Here is a 23,595-nt window from a genome sequence, read left to right as displayed (position 1 = left end):
GGCAGAAGTTACTATCTTATGTCATGGAAGTGACATCCCATCACAGGTACTGTGTTCTGGATCAGAAGCAAGTTATAGGTCCTGCCTATACTTAAGAAAAGGGAATTATACAAGGACATGAGTACCAGGAGGCATGGAACGTGGGGGCCATTTTAGAAGCTGACTACCACAACAGAGTGACATGTAAAAAATAATCTTTTTCCTAAAGTTGTTTCCCAGCATCCCTCTCTAGAGGTAAAGGTTGTTTTTAAAAAACACATCTTGGGCTGGGGTTGTGACTCAGTGGTGGAGTGCTCGCCTAGTACATGCAAGGCTCTGGGTTCGATCCTCAGCACCACATAAAAATAAATAAACAAAATAAAGGTATGTGTACAACTAAAAAATAAATATTAAAAAAAAAAAACCCACATCTTGTGAGGTGGGGATATACCTAGCAGAAGAGTGCATGCCTGGTTTGTGTGAAGCCCTAAGTTCAATCCCCAACACTGAAAAAAAAATCATAGATTTATAAATTCAAAAAGTCAATAAAATCAAGAATCTGGATATGTATATATGTGTGGGTGTATGTGTGTATATGTGTGTGTGTGTGTATATATATATATATATACATATATGTACATATATATATATATATATATATATATATATATCCCCATTAAAATACAACTAAGAACATATTAAACTATTTAGGACTTTGCTTTTTTTTACTTGTTATTTCAATACCACTTCTTATAGCCAGGCACAGTGGCACATGCCTTTCATTCCAGCTACACAGACAGGCTGAGGCAGGAGGATCATAAGTTCAAGGCCAGCTGGGGCAACTTAGCGAGACCCTGTCTCAAAATAAAAAATAAAAAGGGCTTGGAATGTAGCTCAGTGGTATAGGACCCCAGGGTTTAAACCCCAGTACTATATACATACAAACAAGATGAATAAAAGCCACCAATACAATGTCACTGAACATGGAGTGGGGAAAAGATGCACAAAACTGGCCATTCTCTGGGAAGCCAGCAAAGCCAGCTGCCACATACCATTGTTGTGCACATTAAAAAAAAGAGAGAGGTACCCACTTTGGGCAAGTCATCAAAAGCCACCTCTTCTAGACAGACCCCCCACACATATATGCCTAGATGAACTGATGACAAATGCCCCTTTCTCTACATATAGCTTGTTGAAGGGATTGGAAACTAGATTTTAGGGCCTTTACCCTCTTAATTGAGGGCCTTTGTGCAGAACAATCAGTACAACCACACATGCAGTTCTAACTCTGATTCATTACCCCTGTAACTAAGAAAACTGAAGGAAATGGGAAGGGGAGGACCAACTTACCTAGCAGCCTGCAAACCTGCTTTATGCAGATGATAGGATAATATTGCCAGTTGGAATATTAGTTCTTAAAATTAGCCTAATAATAGAAGGCTACTGTTGATAAAAAGAGCATCCAGAACCCAACTACACTATTTCAAGGACTGACATAATATAGCTAAAGACTTGGGAAATATGATGTGTGCAACACTACATTTTTAGATTCCAACTTATTAAAGAACTATATTTTTTAAATCCAAAAAAACACTCAAACAGGCATAATAATGAACACTTAATATAGTTTTGTACTATTTAACAAGCAATTTCTCTTAACTTGTATTTAGCTTAGCTACTCTGTGAAAGTTATTCTCCTTCTTTTTTTGTAGATGAGGAAAAAGAATGAGAGATTAAATAATTTCAAGTGACTCAGAAAATGGACCTAGGACCAGTTCTTCAATTTAAACCCCATACTCTTATACAGATATAGTTCAGTACTGTAAAATAGACAACTTGAGACAAACTCTGGTGAAGATATTTTATTTCTCATAAAAATATAATTGTACAATGCTCTCAGAGAAAGAAAAAATCCCTTCAATGCCCCCAAATACCATGTGGTTCAATAATCTTCCTCCTTTTAAAAATGAAGTATGTAACTGATAGTAGCAACTGATTTCTTGTGAAATACAGCATTTTTAAAATTTCATTTGCCTTTAACTAAAGATAACTCCAGTTTAAACCTGTACTTTCTATAATTAGTCATATCAATCATAATTCAAAGATGACAAAATTAAATGCTAAATGGTAACACTAAGTAATGTATTAGTTGGCAAACAATCATATGAATTTGCTGCACTGAGATAATTCTGATTTAGATGTAATAGGAATATTTTAAATAAAATAGGAAAAATGTTTAAGGACTTCAACTAAATCCTAGAATTTGGCCTGGTCAGATTCATTCCATATTACATTCAGTTGACCTAATATATGGAATGTTGATGCTAAAATAATGACTTAATATGCCTGGTCTAAATATACAAATATATCTTTTCCTTTACCTTTCTTTCTTTGGGGGAAAAAAGGAAAAGGAAAAACATTACTCTGTCCACTCGGAGGGCAAGAAGAACAATCCTTCTCCTGTACTCACTGGTTCCTTCACTGTCTGTCCTCTCCCAGCCCTGTCATCACAGGTAGGGAGAGATTTAGGTACGCTGCCCCTTCACTGGATGGGGAGGGAAGTGCTCTAACTGTTTTAATCAGTGACATTTATTCACATGCTCCAAAGTGGACAAAGTGTGCAGCGAGCACAATGCCCAAAGCAATCACAACAGTCATTTTCAAGACCAAGGAACATTCTCTTAGTTTGATCTACTCCAAGATACCAAATAGATAGGTTCAGAAATAAACTAAAATAAATTATAATTTACTTTCACCCAAAATTATATATCCTCTACCTGAGGACAAAGTCCCTGCTCTTGTAGATACTAGGGAGGAGGGGAGGAAGTGCAAATGACCCTGTCATTTAGAATTATAACCAGAGAGAAATCCTTCAATCACAATGGAGACATTGCATTGAAGAGCCACATTCATTTTGGAATGTTTGCTTTGAAAACAACTCTTTTGGGGAATTCAGAAGGTACTGAACAAAGCAACATAAAGTCAGTCTTGGGTTGTTCTGCAAAATAAAAATATACAATTGAGTAGACCAGCTGGCAAAAACATACCCATTACAATCTGAACATTACATTTAAAACACAGATTCTGAAGGTCTAAATATCAACAATCCTTAATCTACCCACATTTATGGTCCTAAGAAGACATTAAATACTCTTAAAGTCCCTATCTTCCAAAATACAGAGACCCAACAAGCTGGGCTAGTGATTTATCAGTAGTTACACACAACTAGCCAAGAGATCTGAGTTTGCAACCTAAGCACAAGAGGTCTTTAGGAACTCAGGCTAAGGGGAAGCACTTTATTCAAATGCATGGCCTGACAGAAAGGGAAAAAAGTATCTTTTAATCTTAAACTGTGTGGTCCAACTTATGTCCCACCTCAAAAACAATCTAGATGATGATGCCTCCTATTAAACTTCTAGTCTATAACAAAAGTATATTTGTTTGGAAGCCAAACATTTGTTTCATTAGTGAAGAACAATTATGATTTAGCAGCAATAGAGAATACAACTGATTTAACTATGAGAAAGAGTGATAAAGTGTCTCACTGGGGAAATCAAAAGATTCCTAGGTCTGAGTACATCATATTATAAGTTTGATTCATCAACCATCACTCCATTTGGTGGTCAAGAAGAAAGTAGATGTAGCAATGATGGGAACTGCAAAGAACTCCTCTGCCCTTGCATACTTCCTGCTGGACACACTAGCTGCACTGCTGTGTACAACTCCAGCTCCAGTGCTTCATACCAGTGGAGGTGGAGGCACAGACTGAACCAGATGCATGACCATAGTATGTTTCTTTCTGGCTCAGAACATGTTCATAAGAAAACTCATGTCATGGAAGACACTAAGTATTCTGCTTATGGCTATAGCCACTAAATTTACCAATAGTTTGTCCCTTGTTTTTTTCCAGATCTCAAGGCAGAAACTCAATTTCTTGAGTTTAATTCAGCTAATTTCTTCATCTTTTTTTTTTTTTTCCAGTGCTGGGGACTGAACCCAGGGCCTCATGCATGCTAAGTCAAGCACTCTACCACTGAGCTACATCCCAGCCCTCATCCTACTTTCTCCAGAAAAATTCTCCGATTTAGTTGAGTACACAAGAAAATGTGTGAACATTCACTCCTGTCCTCCCCACATACACATATAAACATAAAATAGAAACATATACATATACATACATACTCTAGGTTGTCAAGATAATGTATGCTACTGAAATGCCTAAAAGGTTACTTCTGCTTAAAAGTAAAATTTGACTATTATCAAAGTGTGGACCTACCAAACTTTTATAAATACATTTGGATAAGACAGCAACAAAAGTTTTAAATAGGCTGCCTTAAGGCTTTTCTTGATGTATTTTTTAACATATACATTATTTAAAACAGGCATATCTATAGATTATAAAAATAGAAATGTATATATTTGTTAATACATATTCACAGCTTATGCTGGAATGGCTCACAGGAGAAATCATGGTTCATGCAGAAAATAAACATTACTCAAGTAAATAAAAAGAAATAATATTAGGTCCATAAAGGCTGAGAACTTACAGTTAGCAATCAGCCCATTTGGTTTCTCTTTGTAGGGCAATCAGAAACATGAAAGGAGGTGACACCTAAACACACATACACATACAATTATGTGAATTACATGAATATAAATTAACCAATAAAGCAATGTGGAGTTAAGGTGCAAAAATACAATCTTCAACCACTTTTCTCTACTCTTGTGTTTTCAAGCATCCTAACATGTTAAATGTCATGGGTAGAAGTACAGAACAGATCTGAATGTTTGAAAAATTTCTAAGTATTAAAAGTTAAAGCAAGATCTTCTGAAATCTGTAATCCCACATTTTGGTAAAAACTGCAGATTTACAGAGATGACTACTGAGCAGTAGGTAGTAAGTGGAGCCAAGAAGCAAAATCTTGCCTATTCTTCCTCCATGGAAATTAGAATATTGGCTTCAATCACTGATTCATCATTTTATATCATCTTCACCCTGAAAAATAAATCAAATTCACCAATGTTACAATGCTTTCAAGGTCAATGAAATTTGACTAATCTGTTTTAAAAGGTATAATTTCTTTTCAGATTAGCATCTATGGGAAGGTTATTTTTAAAAATACAGATTGAAAGAAAAACAGTTGATTTGCCTTTTTTCACTAATTCAATTTTGATTAAGATCCAGTGTTACCTCATTTAATAAAACATCAAAAAGACAATTATATCAATACAAGAAAAAATTAAAGACTAAAAAATTGATAACATTTCCTAATAACTACATTAAGTCCTCCCAGAGTAATTGCAATGAAGAAAACACCTGATACCTTTATTCTAGAATCTTTATAAACCAGGTGCAATGGCACACATCCATAATCCCAGCGACTCGGTGGGGCTGCCTGAGGCAAGAGGATTGCAAGGTCAAGGCCAGTCTGGACAACTTAGCAACACTTCGTCTCCAAATAAAATTTACTTATTTATTTGGTATTGAGGGTCACTTTGCCACTGAGCTACATCCCCAACCCTGTTTCTATTTATTTATTTATTTATTTATTTACTTACTTACTTACTTACTGATGAGACAGGGTCTCACTAAGTTGCTTAGGGCCTAAATTGCTGAGGCCTAAATTGGCCTCAAACTTGCAATTCTCCTGCCACAGCCTACCAAGTTGCTAGGATTACAGGCATGCACCATCATACCCAGCTTCAGAATAAAATTTTTTAAAAATCTAAGCTAACGTAAGTGCCCTTGAACAGATGAATGGATAAAAATATTGTGGTATATATATGCACAATTGAGTATTATTCAGCCATAAAGAAGAATGACTTTATGACATTTGCTGGTAAATGGATACATCTGGAAACTATCAAGTGAAGTAAAATAAGCCAATCCAAAAAAAACCAAAGGTCAAATGTTTTCCCTGATATGTGGAAGCTAACCCAATATAAGGTGGGGAGAGGAATAGAAGTTCAGTGGATTAAAGGGGGGACAGGAAAAGGAAAGACAGTGGAATTAATCTGATATAACTTTCCTATGTACATATATGAATATACCACATGAATCGATCATCATATACATGCCCAAGAAATTTATTTTATTTTATTTTTTATTTTTTTAAATAATTTTTTTAAGAGAGAAAGAGAGAGAAAGAATTTTTTTTTTGGAATTTTAATATTTATTTTTTAGTTATTGTTGGACACAACATCTTTGTTTGTATGTGGTGCTGAGGATCGAACCAGGGCCACACGCATGCCAGGCGAGCGTGCTACCGCTTGAGCCACATCCCCAGCCCGAGAAAGAATTTTTTAATATTTATTTTTTAGTTTTCTGTGGACACAACATCTTTATTTTATTTTATGTGGTGCTGAGGATCGAACCCAGCGCCCCGAGCATGCCAGGCGAGCGCGTTACCGCTTGAGCCACATCCCCAGCCCAAGAAATTAATTTTAAAAAATAATTATGGGTAAATGTCAGGAAGATCAATAGAGAGAAGGGAGAGGGGAAAGAGAAGCAGAAGGAGAGGTACTAAAGACTTATTTAGAATAAGATATATTCCATGCTTGTATAATTATGTAAAAATGTATTCTATCATATATACCTAAAAAGAACCAATAAAAAAAAGAGAAAAAAATTTAAATTAAAAGGGCTGTGGATGCGGCTCAGTGGTAAAGTGCTCCCAGGTTTAATCCCCATTATCAAAATAATAATAATAATAATAATAATCAATCAATCAATCAACCAACAAAATCATTACAATCTATAAGACAAATGGTACTGGTCCAACTGGATACCTATATGCAATACAGGGACCTTGTGTTCACACCATGAAGAAAAATAAATTCAAAATGGGTCAACAACCCAAATAAAAGACCATAAAATTCTTAGATGAAAAACCAAGAGATAAATCTCCACAACCCTGGATTTGGCAATGGAGTCTTAGATATGACACCAAAATCATGAGCAATAAAAGAAAAAAAAGTAAATTGGATTTCATCAAAATGAAAATATTCTTCACATCAAAAGGACACTATCAAGAAAGTGAAAAGTTAGCTTAAAAGAGTGAGAGAAAATAATCATATATCTGATAAAGGTCTAATATCCAGGAAAAAATTCTTACAGCTCAACAACAAAATGAAAGCACAATTAAAACACTGGCAAACTCAGACATTTCTCCAAAGAAATTGCAACAATCACAGCACATGAAAAGATACAAAACGGGGCTGGGGATGTGGCTCAAGCGGTAGCACTCTCGCCTGGCATGCGTGCGGCCCGGGTTCAATCCTCAGCACCACATATAAAGAAAGATGTTGTGTCCACCGAGAACTAAAAAAAAAATATAAAATTCTCTCTCTCCCTCTCTCTCTCTCTCTCTCTTTAAAAAAAAAAAAAGATACAAAATGATTAGATATTTAGGGAAATGCACACCAAAACCACAATAAGATACTACTTCACATTCATTAGGATAGCTACTGTTTTTTAAAAAATCCAGCCAGGCACATGGGTACATGCCTATAATTCCAGCAACCCCAGAGTTAAGAAAGGAAGATCACTTGAGCACAGAAGATAAGGACTAGCCTGGGCAACATAACAAGACCCTGTCTCTTAAAAAAATAAATAATGATAAATAATAAAAAATGAAAAATAACAAGTGTTGATAAGCCGTGTAGAAATTAGAGGTTATATATTGCTGATGGAAATATAAAATGTTTTAGTCACTATGGAAAACATCATGACAATTTCTCAAAAAGTTAAAACACAAAATTTCCATATGCCCCATCAATTTGACTGCTAAGTATATACTCAAAGGAACTGAAAATAAGTATACAAATACCTGTACATACATGTTCATAGGAGCATTGTTCACAAGAGCCAAAAGGCACAAAAAATATCGTCCATCAATGGATAAGTGAATAAACAACAGTGATATATATATGTGTAAAAATATTATTTGATCACAAAAAGGAATAAACACTAAGACATGTGAATTAACCTTGAAAACATGCTAGATGAAAGAAGCCAGACAAAAAAGTCATATACTATATAATTCCATTTATATTAAATATCCGACCAAGATAAATCCATATAGACAAAAAGAAGATTCATAGTCTTAAGGGACTGGCCAGGGGAGGAATAAAGGTAATAACTATTTAGTGGGTTTAGGGTTCTCTTTTAGAGTGATTACATATTGTGTAACTAGAGGTGATACTTGTACAACACTGTGAATATACTAAATGCTTCTGAATTATTACTTTAAAATGGTTAATTTTTTTCTTAAATGGTTAATTTTGTTATATAAATTTTTAAAAGTGGGGGGGGGCTGAGGCTATAGCTCAGTGGTAGAATACTTGCCTCACACATGTGAGGCACTTGGTTTGATCCTCAGCACCACATAAAAATAAAGATATTGTGTCCATCTACAACTAAAAAATAGATTTTGAGGGAAAAAAATATTCCTAGGCTGGGTTGGGCTCAGTAGTAGAGCACTTTCCTAGCATGTGAGGCCCTTGGTTCAATCTCCACAGCAAGAAAAGAAATATTTATATTGACAGAAAAAGAGCCTGGACTGGTGAGGACAGGTTCTAATATTATAGCTGTGTGACCTTGGGCACATTACCCAGACTTTTGCTATTTCTCATCTAAAAAATAAGTATAATTTGTTTGTTTTTGTTTTTGGTGCCAGGGATTAAACCCCAGGCCTTGCACATGCTAAGCACATGTTCTACCATGGAGCCATACCATCAACCCTTAAATTCTTTAATGTGATTATATTAGAGTTCATATTTAAGATAACTATAAGGGAAACTACTTTGTAAGCTGTAAATAAAAATATAAATAAAGCTAGGTACAGTGGCACACACCTGTAATCCCAGCAACTGGGGAGGCTGAGGCAGGAGGATCACAAGTTCAAAACCAGTCTCAGCAAAAGCGAGGTACTAAGCAACTCAGTGAGACCCTGTCTCTAAATAAAATACAAATAAAATATAGTAGTATCAACAATAACTAGATCAGTGTCATTCCTATTTATGTATTATCTTCCTAATAAAAAAATTTCCATAAATGGATCAGTTGCCCTTTATAGAACTCATATAAAGGGCATTTCAGTATTTAGAATCTAATGCTATTTAACTTCCTTACTAGTGCATTGCAAATGACATCAACCTTTCATTTTATTTAAAGACAAATTAAGGCGGGGCTTGGTGGTGCACACCTGTAATCCCAGTGACATGGGAGGCTGAGGCAGGAGGATTGTGAGTTCAAAGCCAACCTCAGCAACGGCTAGGTGCAAAGCAACCTGTCTCTAAATAATGGGGATGTGGCTCAGTGGTCGAGGGCTCCTGAGTTCAATCCCTGGTACCCTCCAAAAAAAAAAAAAACACACATTGAGGAAGTGATCAACAGAAACCCTACCTTGAGATGCTCCCTTAATAAAAATTCTTCCAAGGCTGGGGCTGTAGCTCAGTGGCAGAGTACTTGCCTAGCATGTGGGAGGCACTGGGTTCAATCCTCAGCATCATATAAAAATAAATGAATAAAATAAAAGCATGCTATCCAACTACAACAAAAAAATAATTTAAATAAATAAATAAATAAAAATTCTCCCATGGATCATACTCACAAGAATTGCTATTAGCATCTGTCTTCCCAGCTTTGGTGTGTCTGCTTGAATTCTGCTGAGATTTGTTCTGCTCTTCTCCAGTGAGTAGGGCCTTTATTTCAGAAGGGATTTTTCCTTGGTCCATTGCCATGCACCACTGCTTGTACTGAAATATATAAAAATGTAGCTCACACCTGTAATCCCAGTTGAAACAAGAGGATCACAAGTTCAAAGCCAACTTAGTGAGTTCCTCTCTTACAAAATAGAAAGGACTGGGATGTAGCTCTGCTAAAGCATCAATTCCTAGTACCCCCACCAAAAAAAAAAAAAAAAAAGTTAACAGAATTCAGGAACCACTGGTAGAATCCTAGATATACAAACTCCCACAATTAGAGGTAAGGTTGATTGCTGAGAATCCCACACTCCATGGTATTACTTATTTATCACATTATATCATATATGAGATTTGTCATCTTTCAGAAGAGGCCAGAAAAACTGCTACTGCACAGTTTTGCAATGTGCTGGAGGGTTGCTCAGATTAAAGAGGTCCCTCTAACTAAAAGAACATGCCCTCATACTATGCCATTAATTAGAATTCATCTCAACTTTTTATAACTGTCACAATATTATTTCTATCCCAAACACAAAAAATAATTTTAGTAATTACCCTTCCCGCTTTCATAAACTAAACATCTACTAGATTGCAGACATATACACTACCATGAGATATAGATGACAGGAGATGTATATTCTACCAGAGTGTATACTATGGACTTTGGGTATATACAAAGTTGAAGCCCTTAAGTAACCTATAATGCAGGTAAAAATACTTTATAACATAGGTCAAATTCAATGCATTAAAAAAATTAAATGGCTGGGCATTGTGGTGCACACCTATAATCTCAGTGGCTCAGGAGGCTGAGGCAGGAGAATCACAAGTTTAAAGACAGCTTCAGCAACTTATCAAGGCCCTAAGCAACTCAGTGTCTCAAAATAAAACTGCCTCAAAATAAAAAATAAAAAGGGCTGAGAAGGTGGCTCAGTGGTAAATGCCCCTATGTTCAATCACCAGTATCAAAAAGAAAAAACAATGAATGAATGAATGAAACATGTAAAATAGATAAATTCATTTAAACACAAATGGTATCATAATTTGTGCAATTACATATTGTTACACTGTTTTTCACAATTAATATATTATGAACATCCTTCTAAACCAATAAACACATATGTGCACTGTGATTTTTTACTGGCTACAAAGCAGTCCCATATGTGAATGTAGTATAATTTATTTGACTTAGATTATTACACATCCGGGTTATTTTCTATTTTTTCCTATCATAAAAAATTCCTCAATGAAACAATCATCTACATTTTGTTCCCACCTAAAAAATGACTATTTGCCCACAGCATGGCTAACAGATTAATATTTTTTCCAATGTTTGCCAACTGGATTAACAAAAACTGATATTTTTGTATACATTTATTTTGCCAAGATGAGATTGGCTTATTTTACTGAGAGAATTTACCATTTCCAGTTCCTCTCGGAGGGCACATATAGCTCTTTCTCGACTGGATACTAACTCTTCCAAATACTGGTATCTCAGCTTTTTTCTGGCCCGGCATTCTCTTGCACTCTGCCGGCTCCTCTCAAGTTTTGCCTTCAAGTCAATTTTGGCTGGCTTCCGACCACGTTTACCAGGCTTCTTTACTTTGCCTCCAACCACCTTCAACAAGAGAGGGAAGAAATAATTGCTTTTCCTCTTAGTTTATATAGCAAAGTGGTCATGGACACATATTAGCAAAGAGAACATTTATAAATGATAAATAAGTGAAGCTTCTGGAACTAAGAAAACCCAATTGCATCATATGCCTTCAGGTCTTTGTCTCTCTTTTTTTCTGATACTTTTGATACCATGAATGTGAGAAAAGATATAACATAAGCTTTTATTATTTCTTCAATAATAAGTTTAAAAGTTAAACAGTAAATTTTATAAACCATATGGAGATGAATAATAAAAAACTAAAATATTGGGGCTGAGGTTTTGGCTCAGTGGTGGAGTGCTTGCCTCACATGTATGAGACACTGAATTTGAGCCTCAGCACCAGGTAAGAATTAATAAAAATAAAATAAAGGTATTGTGTCCATCTACAATTAAAATATATTTTTAAAAACTAAAATATCACCACTAAATATTTTGCTTATAAAGAATTTTTATTGCCTTGAAAAAACTATACTGAAATAAGCAAAACAACATTCAAATTTGCAAGTTCCTATGATCTCAATATTATAATAAACAGATGAAAAGAAGTTAACAAGGTCAGTGATGATTTCTCTGATATGTGATAATAGCTTTTATAAGATCTTTTTTTATGATTTTGAAATGTTTAAATTTAGAAAAATACATGTATTGAAATATATATATATATATATATATATATATATATATATATGTAAATATACATCCTAAGCATTTGAGCTATAAATTCCCTCTTCAAATTGCAACCCAAAAGAACACACAGAAAGTCCAAGAAATCTTCAGGATAATTCTCTTTTGCCTTTAGAAGCTGATAATTATAACCCTAGACTGATTTCTACTTGCTCCCACTGGGTGTCACAAAATATCCTCTCACTATCTTTACCTGCCTAGGCACAATTATTAGGTGACTGACAAAATGATTTAATTTTCCTCCTTGTTTAGCTTTGAAACCTTCCCAAGGTCTTATACTATGTCTAACTATGCAGTAAAGATGATGAAGTTTTAATTAAACTCATGAACCTAAACTTGCACATCAAGTAAATATGCTTTAAAGCAGTAACCTTGAAAAGGGATGCATTTATTCCAAAGTACTTTTTTGGAAAGTACTATTGGAACCAGTTCTCATACTGTGTCTCATTATTTTAAAACTATTCATTAAATTCACAAACAGTATGATTGTCTATCTTATTTATTTGATGAAGTTCTGAATGATGATGAGTTTTTTTTCTGAAAATCACCCTCAGAGAAAGGCTGGGGATGTAGCTCAGTGGTACAGTGTGGACTTCACATGCTTGAAATCCTGGGTTTGATCCCCAACACTGCAAATCACTCTCAGAGAACGCAAGTTTTATACCTTCAGTATACTGACAGGAATACTGCTAAGGCTTTAAAAGCAATTCTAAAAGAGAAGATGCAAAATTCAAATCACCAGCAAATACTTAAATAAATGTAAAAGGCTTCCCAGGTAGCAAAACTCTAAGTCAATATTTATTTGGATACAAAAACCTTGATTTATTTGTTCAAAATCATTATTAACATCATACACCAACAATGCCAAATACCCTATAAAGATCAAATCAATACTATGTATAATGGTTAGTCAGAAAACAATATCTAATCTATATTTATTGCGTGTAAGGCATCAAACTCAGGGCCTTGCACATGCTAGGCAATGCACACTCTGCCACTGAGCTACATCCCTATCCCCAAGAAAACAAATGTTAAATGTCAATCAGCCACATTTACCAAATCCCACTCATAACATAATGGCTAACCATTTTATAGTATAAGTCTGAAATGAGACAATTACTTCCAGGTCTGGGGGGGGAAAGAGTATCCTTTCTACCATCATCTTAAAAGATAGCTGCTTCAGTGGCTCTGGAGGCTGACGCAGGAGGAGTGAGAGTTCAAACCCAGCCTCAGCAACTTAACAAAGCCCTAAGCAACTCAGTGAGAAAAAAAAAAAGGCAGGTGTGGGGGGGGGGCTGGAGATGTGGCTCTGTGGTTAAGTACCCCTGAGTTCAATCCCTGGTACCAAAAAAAAAAAAAATGCTGCTTTAGGACTACTCTTAAAGAAATTTAAACTTTTCAAAAACTGGTCTTTTGAAGCTTTTCTATTCTGCATCATCATGTCTTAATACAGATATAACAATATATTTAGGGGCTGAGGTTGTAGCTCAGTGGCAGAGCGCTTGCCTGGCATGTGTGAGGCAATAGATTCAATCCTTAGCAATGCATAAAAATAAATAAAGGCATGCTGTGCGTCTACAACTACAAAAAAAAATTAAAAAAAAAAACAATATTCATCAGGAAACTTCTCAAAGCCAAATATTTGATAGCAATTACAGAATGGCCTTGTTGACCCAAATACTACTAATTTTTAAATTTTAAATAATGATTATATCTCATCAACTGCATAATTTTAGTAAAATATTTTTAATGCCCTGAATTAAATATACTATTATTACAATTTTAAAAAGCAGTATGTTACAGCATAAATGCAAGTACTAGTAAAATAAATGTATAATGACTTTTAATTTTCTTTCCTTTTTTTTTTTTTTTGGTACCAGAGGTTGAACCCAGGAGTGTTTAACCACTGAGCACTTTTTTATATGTTATTTAGAAACAGGGTCTGAACCCAGGAGTGTTTAACCCTAGCACTTTTTTATATGTTATTTAGAAACAGGGTCTCACTGAATTGCTTAGAGCCTCACTTAATTGCTGAGGCTGGCTTTGAACTCACAATCCTCCTGGCTCAGTCTCCTAAATCACTGGGAATACAGGCATGCACCACCACACCCAGCTCTATTCTTTATGTAGTAAAATGAGTCAGCAATTATAACACTATAATCCAATATCTCACATACTATTCTTTTTTTTCTTTTTTTTTTAAGAGAGAGAGAGGAGAGAGAGAGAGATAAATTTTTATATTTTATTTTTTAGTTTTTGGCGGACACAACATCTTTGTTTGTATGTGGTGATGAGGATCAAACCCGGGCTGCACGCATGCGCATGCCAGGCGAGCGCGCTACCGCTTGAGCCACATCCCCAGCCCCTCACATACTATTCTTTTCAATTAACTCAGGAATGGCTGAAGTCAGCAAGAGAACACTGTTATTTCATAGATTTCTTTGATTTTTTAAATCTAACAAAGTCATAAAAATCAAACAATAGTTATAACCCTTTGTTTAGGTTTCATGATAATAAAATATTTGAATTAGAGCTATTTATTCCTTTTTTAAATTATAAAGGTACATTAAATGAATCTATGGTTCCTGTATTTTATGTCATTTCCCATAAAATTGCATTTAAAACCATGTAACCACCACTTCTCTAGTTGAACTTTTCTTCAGTAATATGCTGAATTATTTGTTTTTGATACCAGATAATGTCTGATATGTGTACCAATTTTCAAAAAAGTCATGTGTATAAAAAGGACTATAATAAATCTCTAGTATAAAATGTATATGAAAGCAATTTGTAAAAATATTAGACAAATGTTGGTTAGTATACTAATTGCCTTTAACACCTTAACTTTTAGTATTTCATAAGTCATAAAGATTGAGGAATAGAGAGGGAATGTTAATTAGGACTTAAGAATCAGAAGCTAAAACCGAAATCAACCCTGAAAATTCCTTAAATATCTCTGGAGCATGTGGGAGTAGTGGTGTATGCCTGTAATCCCAGTAGTTAGGGAGTCTAAGGCAGGACTAGTTCAAAGCCAGCCTCAGCAATTTAGCAATGACTTCAGCAACTTAGAAAGACCCTGTCTCAAAATACAAAGGGTTGGGGATGTGGCTCAGTGTTTGAATGCCCCTGGGTTCAATCCCCCATACTAAAAAATATAAATCACTGGACCAAAAAATACATTCTTCCCAATAAATCAAATCTTCACAAACTCATATATAATTACATTTGTCCCTCTGCTCTCTCCTTATATGTATTCTGTGAGGAAGATTTTAATATGGCTAAATAAAAGTACTGATTTTTATGTACCAACACAAACTCTAAGAACTATGAAAAAAACCAAACATTTAGCTTTTCTACTGTTTTAATTTCTATTGACTTAAAGTCATATGATAATTTAAATACCTGGCTTTAAAACAGTGTACCTCTCTACCACTATCCATTTTGCCTCTTTTTCCACCCCAAACACATTAGTGAGCTAAAGATAATAGGCCCTAAGGAAACACTCAAGAGGACCTCAGTCCATACTCTCTACCATCAAAAAAAGGAACTTGCTAGCCACTTTTTCATATCTTCCAGAGAACCTCTTTCAAAAAGGCAGGATATTAAAGACGTTAGATTTCGGGCAATACTAAGTCTATCTTTATTATATGTTAAAAATATTAAATGTTATTGGTTATAAGCAAGTAAGAATAAAGGTCCTATTTTCTGTTAACTATCTGTTTATTTACAGTTAAAAAAAAAAAAAAAAAAGATTCACTCTTTTTGGAAGGGGTGTTACCAGGGATTGAACTTAGGGGCATTTGACCACTGAGCCACACCCACAACCCTATTTTGTATTTTATTTAGAGACAGGGTCTCACTGAGTTGCTTAGTGCCTTACTATTGCTGAGGCTGGCTTTAAACTCGAGATCCTTCTGCCTCAGCCTTCAGAGCCACTGGGTTTACAGTTATGAACCAAGGCATGATTATAACAAAGGAAACACCTGTACAGTATCATATAATTCTTAGTACATGGTAATAAGTATTAAATAAATAATGATAGATTTAAAAAAAAGAAAAAGGTAGGGCTGGGGTTGTGGCTCAGCAGTAGAGCACTCACCTAGCATGTGCGAGGCGCTGGGTTCCATCCTCAGCACCACATAAAAATAAATAAATAAAATCAAAGTATTGTGTCCAATACAACTAAAAATAAACATTAAAAAAAATAAAAACAATTTTTAAAAAGGCATTCCCTATAATTAATGGGTCAGAGAAGATTGTGATGACAAAGAAAACTAAAAAACTAATTTGAGGTAAGTGAAAAGGAAAGCACAATATACCAAAACCTCTATAGTATACAACAAAAGGACTGCTCAGAGGGAGCTGTGAACACCAATATTACAAAAGGTTTTAAGAGGCTGGGGTTGTGGCTCAGTGGTAGAGCACTTGCCTAGCACATGTGAGGCATTGGGTTGGAGCTTCTGCACCACATGAAAATAAATAAATAAAATAAAGATACTGTGGCCATCTACAACTAAAAATATTTTTTTAAAAAGGTTTTAAGATCAATAACCTAATTTTCCATCTTCAGAAACTTTAAAAAAGAAGGGCAAAGTAAACCCAAAGCAAGCAGACAGAAGGTTAATAATAAATATTACAGTGAAAATAAATACACTAAAAATGGAAAAAACAGGGGCGGGGTTGTGGCTCAGTGGTAGAGCACTTGCCTACCACTGGGTTCAATTGTGAGGCACTGGGTTCAATTCTCAGCACCACATATAAATAACTAAAATAAAGGTCCATTGACAATTAAAAATTACCCCCATTTTATTTGGGCTGTCTTTTTAAGGTTGAGTTTTGTAAGTTCTTTATGTATTCTGGATACAAATCCTATAACATGTCTATGATTTACAAATATTTTCTCTCATTAAGTGGGCTTGTCTTTTTATCTTGATACGGTCCTTGAAATACAGTTTTTAATTTTAATGAAGTACAGTTTTTTTGTGGGGGAAGGGAATTGTTTGTGCTTGTGGTGTCATATCTAAGAAACCATCATCCAATCTAAGGTCACGAAGATTAGATCCTATATTTTCTTCTAAGAGTTTTATAGTTTTTGCCAGGCATGGTGGCACACATCTGTGATCCCAGTGACTGGGGAGGCTGAGGAAGGAGGATCACAAGTTCAAGACAACCTTGGCAATTTAGCAAGACTTGGTCTCCATATAAAAATAAAAGGGGTGGGGCTGGCGTTGGGTTCAGTGGCAGAGCACTTGCCTAGCATGTGCAAGGCACTGGGTTCGATGCTCAGCACCACATATAAATAAATAAAATGAAGGTCTCAGGCTGAGGTTGAGGCTCAGCGGTAGAGCACTCGCCTAGTACATGCAAGGCCCTGGGTTCGATCCTCAGCACCACATAAAATTAAATAAGTCAAATAAAGGTACTGTGTCCAACTACAGCTAAAAAATAAATATTAAAAAAATAAAGGTCCATCAACAACTAAAAAAATATTTTAAAAAATAAATAATAAAAAAGTGATTAGTAATGTAGTTCAGTGTCAGATTGCCCCTGTTTAATACCTAGTACCCTTAAAACAAAATGGTTTTATAGTTTTAGCTCTTATTTTTTCAATCTTTGTTTTGATTTTTAGTTAATTTTTGTATATTGCATGATAGGGATCCGACTTTGTTTGTGGCTTGTGGCTGTCCCAGCAACCTTTATTGAGATGACTAGTCTTTCCCCATTAAATTATTCTGGCACTGTTTTGTGGGAGAGGGATGTTGGGTATCCTCTATCCAAGTGCACATCCATCTCAAGTGCAACCAGGGCTTTGCACTTGCTGAGCATACACTCTACCACTGAGCTACACCCTTATGCCCCCTTGGCACTTTTTTAAATCATTTAGCCACAAATGTAAGGATTTATTTCTAGATTCTTTTCCATTAATCTGCGTATCAATTCATGTGCCAGTATCACATTGCCTTGAGTACTGCAACTTCCTTTCCTTTCCTCGCCCTTCCTTTTCTTCCTTTTTTTTTTTTTTTTCCTGCACAGGATGGAACCCAGGGCCTTGCATGTGCTAGGCAAGTACTCCACCACTGGGTTATATCCCTATAGCCTATTATTATATTATGGCTTTTTAGTAAAAGGCAAAAGATTTATACGATCTGAAGAGAAAACAGAGTATTCTATGGCTTTTTAGTAAGTTTTGAAATTGGAAAGTGTGGGCCCTCCAACTTTCTTCTTTTTCAAAATTGTTTTGGCTAATCTGGATTCCTTGCATTTCCATATAAATTTTAGAACTGTCTTGACAATTGCTGCAAAAAGGTGGAATTCTGATAGCATATCTTTTCCATCTATAAATCAATTTTTGGTGTATTGCCATCTGTTTTTTTTTTTTTTTTTTTGTAACAGGGATTGAATTCAAGGGCATTCGGTCACTGAACCACATCCTCAGCCCTGTTTTGTACTTAGAAATGGGGTCTCACTGAGTTGCTTAATGCCTCACTTTTGCTGAGGCTGGCTTTGAACTTGCAATCATCCTAGGAATTTGGATTTCATAGTTCCCCAGGGAGTGGCTCATGTGCTAACTGAACTTTGAGAAGAGTTGGGTGGGAAAGAAGCAAAGAGAATAAATGATTTGAATAGATATTTAAAGATACATAAATGGCCAATAAGCTAATAATAAAATACTCAATATCACTAGTTTTTTTGTGAATCAAAACAACCAGATACCACTTTATAACCACTAGGACTTGGCTATATAACAAAAAAGGGAGCCATAACAAGTGTTTGTGCAGATGTGAGAACCTGGAACCCATATACATGACTGGTAGGAATGTAAAATGGTACACACATCTTAAAGAGCAATTGTTGATGAACATTTATTTATTCATTTATATGTGGTGCTGAGAATCAAACTCAGCGCCTCACACATACTAGACAAGTATTCTACCACTGAGTTACATCTCCAGCCTCACAGTAATGTTGTTTTTTTTTTTTTAAACCCAAAGGCATAAGCGATTATTTATTTATTTATTTTGGTGGTGCTAGGGATTGAACCCAGGGCATTATGCATATGAGGCAAACACTCTACCAACTGAGCTATATCCTCAGCCCCCAGTAATGCTCTTTAGTACCAACTATGTGTTAAGACTCTGAACTAGATTCTGTATGTGATTCATTTGTAATCCTTACCAAAGCCTGCAAAGAAGGTATTGGCCTCATTTAAAAGATAAGAAAGTAGAAACTCAGAAAGGCTAAATAACTTAGCTAAGATTTTTTCCTACCCAACTAGTCTAGTAGGAGATATACTTTAGCAGGACTGTTTTTTACTCTACTATTTAACATGTTCCCATACTCCCCACTTTAGATGCCCAATTTTGATTATCAGGGATTGGCAAACTTTCTGTAAAGGGCCAGATGGTAAATACTTGTAGGCCATATGATTGCTTTAGTAATTATTCAATTCTTCCATTGTTTCACAAAAATAGCTATGGGCAGAATGTATTGGAAGAGCATGGCTATGTTCCAATAAAATTTTATTTACAAAAGCAAGCAGCAGACAATATTTGGCTTGCTGTCAGGGCATACTTTACTAACCCTGAGATTATAGCATAAGGCACAAGTAAAATTGTCATCAGAGAAAATGTTGGAAAGATAATCAGGGGCCAAATTATAAGCTAGGCTTGATAATTTTGGGTCAGTATTTTTCAAAGTGTAGAAGATACCTATTGAATCAGAGTCCCTGGGAATGGGGTCTATTTTTGGATTTAATAGTTCCCCAGGGAGTGGTTCATGTGTTAACTGAATTTTGAGAAGAGTTGGGTGGGAAAGACACAAAGACAGTAAAATAAAGACCATCTTGCTGAGCCATGTTTGTAACCATTTCAGGCATTGTTAAAATAGGTTTGTAACCATTTCAGCCATTGTTTTATATTTAGGTGAAGGTATACTTAGCTCCAGCTTCAAAAGAGAATAGTTGGGAGAAAGGCAAAGCCATGGAGTTGAAAGAAGAGTGGCAGGAATTAACCCTCAATTTAGAGATGCCTACTTTATCTTCTTTCTCTTCTGATTGGAGAAACTGGAAGAAAGGTTAGCAGCAGAAAAGAAGTGATCAGACATTCTCACTTTCTGAAGATGTGGTAAATAAAAGACCTAGGTTGTGGTGGTGAAGGAAGTTAACAGTAGCCCTTAACATTCAATGAAGATGGGCTGAGGTTGTGGCTCAGTAGTAGAGCACTTGCCTAGCATGTGTGAAGCAGTGGGTTTGATTCTCAGCACCACAAAAAAAATTAATAAATAAATAAAGGTGCATCAACAACTAAAAAAAAGTATTCAATGAAGATGTCACTACTTGCTTTGTTTTTTCTTCATAGCTGTAAAGAGCAGTGTGGCTAGGCACACAGCTTTTTTCTTTGATCAGTGGGAGATAGCTTTCTTAGATGCCCATTCTACCTCTTGCTCTATGTTCGCCGTTTGCTATTATATATATGCTCTCACTCTTTTGCTCAACTAGAGCACATTGATTAATAAAGCCCAAGTACTTCTGGGCAATCACCTTAATGTTATTCTGTTCCAATTAATCATTTTAAAAAATATCTTTATATTTAGTTGTTCATGGATCTTTATTTTATTTACTTATTTTATATGCGGTGCTGAGAATCGAACCCAGTGCCTCGCATATGCTAGAAAATGCTCTACCACTGAGCCACAACCCCAGCCCTCCAATTAATCATTATTAAGTAACACTTTCTGTTGTTTGAGGTACACTGCTAGATGAAATTTTATATCCTCCTTCTACTACTGTGTGCTAGTGTTAAAAATAACCCCCTTGTGATTTTATATGTAAGAAGAATAACCCAAAATTTCTTGGGACTTATTTGAGATTACTGAAGACTTTAAGAAAGCTATTGTGCTTTAGAGATCTGAAAAGGAAACAACTGAAAATTAGGATACGGTAGGAGTCACAGATGAGAAAATTAAAGAACAATATGTTCTTTCAGCATCCTTAAATGGTTACAAAATTATTATTTTCTGGGAACTATAATGGACCGAATTCAGATATACTTTCAATATTAACCCTTAAAGGGGTTGGGGTTGGGGTTGTGGCTCGGAGGTAGAGCGCTTGTCTAGTATATGTGAGGCACTGGGTTCAATCCTCAGCACCACATAAAAATAAAATAAAGATATTGTGTCCACCTATAACTAAAAAATAAATATTTTAAAAAGATATTAACCCTAAAAGACTGAACTAGCAAAGACTATGAAAAATTATTTTCTATTTTTTCTGGAAAAATTTTGGAACTAACCACTTATGTTAGAAATATCAATCCTAATAGGAAATGTTTGCTGCTTCACAAGCAATCCGTTCCTCTAGGTGAGTACTAAGTCCAGAGTACTGTGCTGGGGTTTACCTTCTATCACTTTTCTCAAGGCCTTCTGCATGAAGAAGAAAGGAAGATAATGTAGAATAAAACAGCAAAGAAAAGCTGGACTTTTTTTTTTTTTTTTTTTTTTATCTCTCTGAGGATGTGTGAAACAAAACAGCAACAGCAAAATTTAGTAGTTTAGGTGGAGGTAAAAAGGGCATCCAAACAAAGGAAACCATTATCCCAAGGAGCATGCCAGAGATTTCAGAAAATGAGGCTTTGAAAAGCTCTGGGAAGGGCTGATTTCAAAAACTGGCAAATTTTTAAAAGTTTGATTCCTTAAAATAAAAAGGCCCAATTCTTAAACATTGTAAAACACCAATATGCAAATCCCTGACCATCCCTGTCTTCGGACTAGCACTTAGCGAAATGCATATTAGTTTTATTCATGGAATAAAACTAAACAATACAAACTTTGGTAGATATGAAGACAATATGAATAGGTTATACATAGTTCAACTGTATGAATTAACCAACAATGAACATTCTCTATTATCTTAAATCACAGAGATGGATATGTTGGACAGGAAAAGTGTGATGGAGATGGAATATTAAGGTAAATTAACAAGAATAAATTCACTACTCTTTTTAGAGAAAGGCTTTCTAGAGGAGGTTAAATTCCAGACTCTGGCCAAATAGCAACAGGAGCTTAGCAGTGTTCCAACCAACCACAGGAAAATAACTCATAAGGGGAGTGAACTGATTATATGAATGGGGCATTGAGTGAGGGATTCTGAGAGAAGGGGACTATTTAGTCAAAGGGAATAGGGCTGGTTCAGGGTTCACTAGTTAAAATCTTCCAAACCGAAGACAGCTGAGAAGGCGCACGGAAGGGCAAAAAGAAAAAGCAGAGTAGTTTCTTCACTTATTTCCCTAGGCAGGTCAAGGACGATGGTTAGAATTCTCTGGAAAAGCTAGCAAACAGGGTTGTGCTGGGAATAAAGACAGGGCCCTTCCTGGAAAAACACAGCCTCGGTGTTCCCTGAATTCTTGGTTGGGTACCATCAGGCAATAAGTGAAGAGGAGCAGAGATGTGTAAGGGAGGTGTTGCTTGGGTGTTGGCATGGACTTCTGAGCTGAGGCTCAGCGGCGGACTAGCACTTAGCGAAAAGCAGGCGGCGGCGGCAGCTGCGCGTGCAAACCACAGAACTTACCTTACTGTCATCCATTTCGGCAGACAGGCCGGCCCGGCCAGGCACTCCCTCCCCCGGCCCTCCCTTGGCTCAGCCGGCCCGGCCCGGCCCGGCCCCCGCCCCGGGGAAGAAGGAGATATGGTTCTGACTGTCTCCTCCTCTCGCCTAACAGTTCACTTCCCTGATGCCAGTCACGGGGACCAGGGACTAGTTCAGGAATGGCAGAGCGGACCTTGGAGGTAGCCCAAAACGCCTCCCTTCACTGCCGCCGCCTCCTCCTCCCCTTCCATGACAGTCTCTGGGTGTGTTTACAGAGGCCCTGGAGAGCCGCCGAGTCCTGAAAGTGGGCGGTAGTGCCGCGCGCGTAATGGTCCCTTCGGCTTCCGTAGCGCTGCGGTAATTGTGGGAATTGTAGTTTTCCTTTGCGTAGTCACTGCGCAGCTGACTGAAAAGAGAACTACAATATCCAGAGAGCCTCAGAAAGGGGCGTCTGTTTTCCCGTTGGCCTACCAGCACCAAGGAGGCGGGGCCTGCGGAACTCTGAAACTGCGTTTCCCACAGCGCGGAGGGCCTTCGGTTTGGTTCTGGAGTGCCAGCGGTTGCCGGGCAGTAAGAGTGAGGTTTTGGGACCCTGCGAGGCAACGATAGAGGCAGGGCCCCGGGAGCAGGCGTTTTACGGGACTCTGGGAAGGTGCAAAATAAAGTTATTTTTAAAAATTAATTTATGTATTTATTTGGTACTGGGGATTGAAACCGGGGAAGCTTAACCTCTGAGCCACACCCCCAGCCCTTTTTTTAAAAAAGTATTTTATTTAGAGGCAGGGTCTTGCTCAGTTGCTTAGAGCCTCGCTAAATTGCTGTGACTGGCTTTGAACTGGCTCCCGAGCTCCTGGATTACAGACCTGTACCGCCGTGCCCGGTTTAAGTCGTCTTTTCTTGTTGTTTTTTCTTTTTTTTTTTTCTTTTTTTTTTTTTTTTGGTATCGGGGATTGAACTCAGGGGCACTGGACTACTGAGCCAAATCCCCAGC

At 36.4% G+C, this 23,595-nt stretch overlaps 1 protein-coding gene across 1 annotated transcript; it reads right to left on the bottom strand.

The window, feature by feature from the left end:
• Positions 1–1,826: 1,826 nt before the first annotated feature.
• Crebl2 (cAMP responsive element binding protein like 2) lies at positions 1,827–22,900 on the bottom strand. Its single transcript, XM_076854136.1, has 4 exons — positions 22,587–22,900; positions 11,102–11,299; positions 9,594–9,738; positions 1,827–4,975 (listed from the first exon to the last, which is right to left on the bottom strand). The coding sequence occupies exons 1-4, from the start codon at positions 22,599–22,601 to the stop codon at positions 4,971–4,973; spliced, it is 363 nt and encodes a 120-aa protein (XP_076710251.1). The 5' UTR covers positions 22,602–22,900; the 3' UTR covers positions 1,827–4,970.
• Between the last annotated feature and the right edge of the window lie 695 nt (positions 22,901–23,595).

Source organism: Callospermophilus lateralis, chromosome 4 (assembly GCF_048772815.1).
Source record: "Callospermophilus lateralis isolate mCalLat2 chromosome 4, mCalLat2.hap1, whole genome shotgun sequence".
Classification (NCBI taxonomy): domain Eukaryota; kingdom Metazoa; phylum Chordata; class Mammalia; order Rodentia; family Sciuridae; genus Callospermophilus; species Callospermophilus lateralis.
This window is presented reverse-complemented; position numbering and strand designations above follow the sequence as displayed.